A 7,015-nucleotide genomic window follows, 5' to 3' on the forward strand; every position below is an offset into this window, starting at 1 on the left:
GTGATTTTTGATGTTTTTGGAGTCGTTTTGTGTTGTTTTCTGTATTTCTTTTTGTCATTTTGTGTACTCTTGGTGTAATCTTGATCATTAACGCCCCACAAAATTAGACGGAGGGCCGCATGTGGCCCCCGGGCAGTCAGTTGCCCATGTCTGCTTTAAAATATGAAAGTAGACAAATCTCTAGAACACCCACACACTCACAGAGCAGGAGCTATATGTAAATATGACACTGTGAACCCGAGCAGTGAGAGGCTCGTCTCACCATCTCACAACAGGAATGTGTTTGACTTGATGTTTCTGTGTGAGACACACAGTCGTCTCCTGGGCTGCCCTGAGCCACTTGATCACTGCTGGGAACAGACGAGAGCTGATGGAAAGCAGGCAGAGAGCGAGCCCCTTCACTACCAACACTGCACCTCAGCTCTAAAAATACTCACAGAAAACTATTCACGCCAACTTTATGTGCCTCACACAGAACTATTATACTGGGCAAGGTTTAATTAGAGCGTTTTAATGGATTAGATGTGCCACAGTCTTGGCACAACAACTTAAGCATGCCACAAGTCAGCAATGGGAGTCTCCATTGCCCCTTTTTATAAGCTTTAAACCAACAATTCTCAACTGGTGGGTCGGGACACAAAAGTGGGTCGTGAACAGCTGGCAAAAATGTACTTTTATCTCAAACAAATGCAAAAAACAATATTACAATAAACAAAAACAAAACAATTACATATATTACTTCTGCATACACATACTTTTGTGTTTGTATAAAAGTATTAGTCCCACCCCTTTTTCTACATTAAAGTTACAAATAATACATTTTCAGCATTAAATACATAATATCTCGCATGTGGGACTTTTATTTTGAAAAAATATACTGTGAAGTGCATGTTGCACAAGAAAATATATACATTTATGTTTAAAAAAGTTTCCAACAGCTATTTTTGAAAAACTAAATGTGGTTGGTTGATTTCTTTTAAAAACAGTGGGTGGGTGGTGGCAGAACATGGCTCCCAGGGTGAAACCAGTTGAGAACCCCTGCACTAAACAACACATCCAGCTGTGCATGTGGATTATATTTAAATAATGTGTATATATAATAGGTCACTATAAACAATGTCTTGTCAAAGTGAAGTCAGTGGAACTTCATTTCAGTGCTGACAGATGTGGGATGGCACTGCTACAGCAGCAACAGGCTCGTTAATGAGGGACGGTGTGATCATCAAAGTGAGCCACAGCTGCAGGGAACACACCTCATTAACAGTAAACAAGTCTGTGTAGGGGCTTCTATAGCGGTGGATAACCGTGAGAATCCACACTACAATAAGCACACTCACGAGCTTAGAGTTAACTCTGTGCACGTAAATATGCGCAAATTAAAAAAAAAAAAAAGAAAGAAAAAGTTTCCCCCATCAGCAGTTTGAGCCCCCGGTGTCCCCGTGCCCCCACGTGTTCCGCGCGCTCCTCACCTCCACAACAAAGCACGAGCAGTCCGAGCAGCAGAGAGGAAACATCCCGTAAAGCCATGGCTATCCTCCGCTGAGTGAGCGTGTCAGTGAATGAGTGCACTAGTGGTGCAACTGGAGAGAGACTGGGAATGTGTGTGTGTGTGTGTGTGTGTGAGAGAGAGAGAGAGAGTGAGTGAGTGAGTGAGAGAGAGAGAGAGAGAGATTTATGTGTAAACATAATGCACATATTTTTTTGGGCTGAGAATGTGTTAAATCATGAAAAATGACAAAAAAACAGAAAGTACCAAAATTCGGAGGTAAGGCATAAAAATGGAAAAAAGTAGATTTTTTTTTTTATTGAGTTAATGCTATCATAAGACCCTAAAGACTAGTAGAAATATAATACAAATGCTTAAATTGGGCTGAGAATGCGATAAGTCATGAAAATGACAAAAAAGCGAAAAAAAAAAATAAAATTCGGAGGTAAGGGAATATGGTAAGGCATAAAAATGGAAAAAAGTTGACATTTTTTTTTTATTGATTTAACGCTATTGCAAGACACTAAAGACTAGTAGAAATATAATGCACATACTTAATTTGGGCTGAGAATGCATTAAGTCATGAAAAATGATGAAAAAGTGGAAAGCACCAAAATTAAGAGGTAAGAAGATTAAAATTTTAAAAATAGATTTTTTTTTAAATTAAGTTAATGCTATTGTTATGTCTATATGTATGTACAATCAGACCCATATGTGTGTATATTGATATGTGTAAAAATTCTGTACATAACCTTTCATAACACTTATAACTGTAAATTGTATTCAACACATAGTGAAACTCTTTTTATTCTATTTTATTGTTTTGAACATCACAAATGTAGCTATTTTTTATTTTCATTTTATTTTTTTTGTGTGTAAACCGTTCTGTCACACTTGCTTTGCCAATGTAAACCTGTTTCTCTTGCCAATAAAGCTGTTTTGAATTGAATTGAATTAGTACTGCTGCAGCAGTCTTCCTCTGTTGAATAAGTAATGCTATGAATTTGTGTCTTTATTATCCAATTAAAAAAAAACATTTTGAATCAAAGAAAAACGTGTTCCAATGCAAATATATATTTTTGACACCCAAAATGCTGTTGAAGTTGAACATTTTTTTAAACATATATATGTTGAAACAGGCTGTTTTGTTTTATTGAAGTGAGTTATTTTTTATTCGATTTTTTTTTATTATTATTATTATTATTATTATTAATAGAGCAACTTTTTCAGTGAATGACAAAAATGACAAATTGATTTTATTCATTTATTTTTAAGAGGCCAGTTTAAATAAAACTATTATTATTGATGTTATATTTCATATCTTCATATCTTGTGTATTTTTAATCAGGGACATGACAGTACAACTTTTTACTGCCAATACAATACCGATATCGTAGTCTTCAGTGGTGGTCAATACCGGTATCAACTCAATACGATATCAGCACAAATCATACATACTTTTATTACTAGTTTTGTACTGTAGAATGTTTTAAATAAAGCATTGATCAAATGATATTAAACAGACAGAGAGCAATGGTCAGCAGCAGTAGGTTTGGGGAAAAACTAGCCCATTTATTATTAACCAATGGATTTTTTTTTTTTTTTTAGTTTTTTTTTGCAGCAAGCAGAAAAGGAATAACCTTCAGAATCAAAAACAAGGTCAATCGAGGTGAGGACGCTGATCGAGCTACTTTATGTTGCACATGAAATCTAAAGAGCCGGTAGCTTTAGCTTTATCACAACATTCATAATCCGTCCTCACACATTTCACGGAGAGAGGATTATGAGAAACACTGGTTTAATCAAATGCCAAGTTTATTTTTAAAGCACATTATCTTATCTAAGTTTTAGGCCACTGGTGCCCGATAGAGCCACAGCAAGGGGCAAGAATACAACCAACCACCCAAATAAATGACTGTCAGTATCTTCGTAATTTTAAATCCACCAAAAGCGTCTCATTCGTACGATGAACTCATGTATTACCAAGCAGCTCTTTAGACGCTGGTTGGTAAACAACTAACCCTTACGTACGCTCCTGTATTAAATGCCAGGTTTGGAATGACTGCTGTATTTGCCAAACTGTAAGAGAGCTCCTGTATGTCAGATGAATGCATGCAGTAAAAATAAATCCTCGCGCAGCAGGAACTGATCTGTTGAGCGTTTGGCAATGAAACAAGTTGTTCTGTTTTGTGTAAACAAGCTAGAAAACTTCTAGAAATGTATTTAGGCTGATTGTAGAAGACTGAAGAGAAGATGAAACACACGTGGGAGAAATGCTGACCTTTGTCAGCATGAACAAAGTAGGTTTTAGGTGAATCTGAAGCTAAATTTAGACTGGCTGCTTATCACCAAAAGAGGTGGAATCACTGTCTCCCAGCCAGAGGGTCGTGATTCAATTCCCTGTGGCCACACCCTGTTCTCTCTGCGCAGTTTGCATATTCCTCTTTAGCATTTTTTGCTTTTCTCCCACGGTCCAAAAATATATGTTAGATGTTTTTAAATTCACTGTCGCAATGAAAGTGTGCGGATGTGAAACCGTTTGTGTGTTATCAGCTCTTCCGTGAACTGGCAACGTCTTCTGGCTGTGCTCCAAGAAATAGAAACATATAAAAAAATGTTTAAAAAATAATACAGATTCTAACATTTCTGCTGTAAAAAGCAAATACAACATGGATCAAATGTATTCATCCACCCACAACTGCTTCTCCTGGGCTAACATGCAGAGACACTCAATCATATTTAAATGTACAGAATAATATGGAAACAAATATACTTAACACAATATAGAGAAGATGAATAAAAATGTATGTTTAACATAAGATTCCAGCTGAGAGGAAGTATTGTTATACCTCTCTACTACCAAACAGCCCCTAAATACCTACATTAAAAAATCCATATCAGGAAAAGAATTAAAAGAGCGTTTGCTCCTTCTTTAGTTTTAGTTTTTTTTTTTTTTTTGAAACCTAGCTGCTTGTCTGGTGCAAAAAGTAAAATGACAGCATGGGAGAATTTTGTCTAATTTATAATGGTTAAATTCCTGGACATATCTGACTTCATGTCTTACGACCCTGACACCTAAAGCTAATATCCGGAGTTTCTGAGAAATCTATGTTTATTTATGATTCTTTTGAAAAGCGAAAAAATACCTAACTAGTCTTTTACTATGGTCTACTGTTGGTGGTCATTCATATACATTAATGTATTTAAGTCCCTCCTTCGTCCTATAGACCCCTATATAAATAGAAACGATCGCCGAGTGCCCCCAGCCAATAGGCTTCAACTTCCTGTTTTTGAGACTGTCAATCAAAGTGAATGCAGAACTGTGCACGGAAACAAGGCCGCGCCTCACAACAGCAAACAGGTAAATATGATTTTGGCTCTTACCTGACCCATAGACCTATGTCAAGTTGACCCGATGCGACCTTGTTTTGTTCCGCGATACGCGTGCAGAGAAGCAGAGGCGTGGCTTCTAGTAGACTGCAGAGGCAGGGGTAGGAAGTGAGGCTGTGAGGACGGGACATCGAGACGTCCACTCAGATACTCCGGATATCAGCTTTAATTTAGTTAATGTGTGTCAACATCGAGCTACCTACTTAAGGTTTATAAAAAAAGTTGCTTTGAAAGCAAACGAAAGCTGCTAAATTGTTTAATTCATTATTAATTTGTTTGTTGGTTTGTTTGTTTGTTTGTTAGCAGGATTAGGTCAAAAGTACAGAATTTCAACAAAAGATGTACCTTATGTCATGGAAGATTCCATTGAATTCTGGAGGAGATCTGAATGATAACACTGATCCTGGATCAGTTTAAAAATAATAAAAACTGTTCATATCTGGCAAAGAGGATATTTGGTGCTTGGCGGAAGTTTGTGCTCTTTGAGTACTCTTGTTTTTTTTTAAGCTGGTATAAATGTATTGAAAATGATCTTATTTTAAATACATTGCACAGCAAACGTTGCTACGTACATATTACACAATTTTAGCCGTGGCTATTTAGCCTTTGTCACTTGTTAGGCCTTATAGCAAAAGCTTTAAGCAATGATTAAATGATGAAATATGTTAAAATGTTTGAATAAAAATATAAATAAAAGATAACAATACAGACAAAAATGGTACAAAATGCACAGTTTGTGCTTCAGTCAACTGGTATCCATTACCGGAAGTAATGGAATTTTCTATCATTACAATCATAAGCTGCTGTTGTGTTGTGATTTTTGTTCCAATATTTAAAACAGCTTAGGTTTACAGTACCTATAAGACACCATCATGTGTCATATTCAACAAATCTAGCCCAGACTTCCCACAGTTGGCATTAAAATCTGAGCTGGGCAGAGTATCCACGGTAGTTGTAAAATTTTAGTATTATTTGATCCTGTGTGAAGTGAACCCTCAGCCTCAGTGTGGCTGGAAACACATCAAAGAACGGAGAGACGTGTCATGTACGCTTATCTCTGCAACCTTCACTTCTGGAAAACATGAATATGCCTGCCATCTACTGAGCCTGCCAAGTGGATCGTCAGGTCAGAGTGACTATGTGAGGAGTGGATATTATTATCAACATCACTACGGCCAAAGGGAGCAAAGAGAGAAGCTTTCTGCTTAGAGAGGAGATAGATTACCAGAAAACAAAGCAGCCAAGATTTTGTTCTTCTTCCTTTTTTGTCCAGCTTTGGTTTAAAAAAAAAAAAAGAGCAGCTGATCCACTGGAAGCTGAATAAATCTTGTGGTGTGCTCTATTTATGTCTTCTTGGGATATTTAGTGAAGATCTAACATACAGTATGTTATTCTATCCCAGCATTCATGTTTGTCTTCATCGTTTCATTCAGATTTTGTGTTTGAAGTTGTGCCATTTCAGAAGGTCTTCTGAATATTTAGTGTATTTATCGTCCAGCCGTAAATGTAGCTTTCGTTGAGCAAGCTAAAATAAAGTTAAGATGATTTATACTAAATTGCAAAACAATTAGTTCTTGATTGTGGGCATCACCACATTTGATTGTTGGGAAATGAGAATACTCAGAGAAAATGACACACTTATGGGGAGAACAGACCATTAACCAGAGCATTCTGGCTAAAGTGCTAACAGTGGGACCAGCTGTGCTGCCGTACATTAGGATAGTTTCTGAACATCAGGATACTTCAGGGAACTTCTTCTTTTTTTTAGAAATTTGTTGAATAGCCTGTCAGAGAGTATTATTTGGCCCAGAGGTTACATTTTGGACTTGAAAGTTGAAAGATTGGGGAGATTTTGGTTTAAATAATAATAAAATAAAATAAAAAATGAAGAATCTCAATTTTATTTAAATACTGTACAAATAGAATATGAAATAAAAAAATTTTAGGCATTTTTGTGGTACAGTGTTCGTTTTTCCATCCATCCCAAAACCATGGGAAAAAAGCACATTTCACAAGTTTAGCTATTTTGTGATTTCATGTCAGTTTGAAGCTAAAACAACAACTCACATCGACTATGAATATTGTTATACTGTAGTTTTAACTGAAAAACACATTTCAATAAATAATATCTAAATCCAC

General features: G+C 36.3%; 1 protein-coding gene across 2 annotated transcripts in view; it reads right to left on the reverse strand.

Moving 5' to 3' along the window:
- Positions 1 to 1,587, reverse strand: part of mcamb (melanoma cell adhesion molecule b) — a 50,607-nt gene extending 49,020 nt beyond the window's left edge. For both annotated transcript variants that reach the window (XM_028464125.1, XM_028464124.1), the window contains exon 1: positions 1,470 to 1,587. In XM_028464125.1, coding sequence (XP_028319926.1) covers positions 1,470 to 1,527 — 58 coding nt within the window. In that variant the 5' untranslated portion in view covers positions 1,528 to 1,587. The remainder of the gene's footprint in view (positions 1 to 1,469) is intronic.
- Between the last annotated feature and the right edge of the window lie 5,428 nt (positions 1,588 to 7,015).

The sequence above is a fragment of the Gouania willdenowi genome, chromosome 13, assembly GCF_900634775.1.
Source record: "Gouania willdenowi chromosome 13, fGouWil2.1, whole genome shotgun sequence".
In the NCBI taxonomy this organism is placed as follows: Eukaryota; Metazoa; Chordata; class Actinopteri; order Blenniiformes; family Gobiesocidae; genus Gouania; species Gouania willdenowi.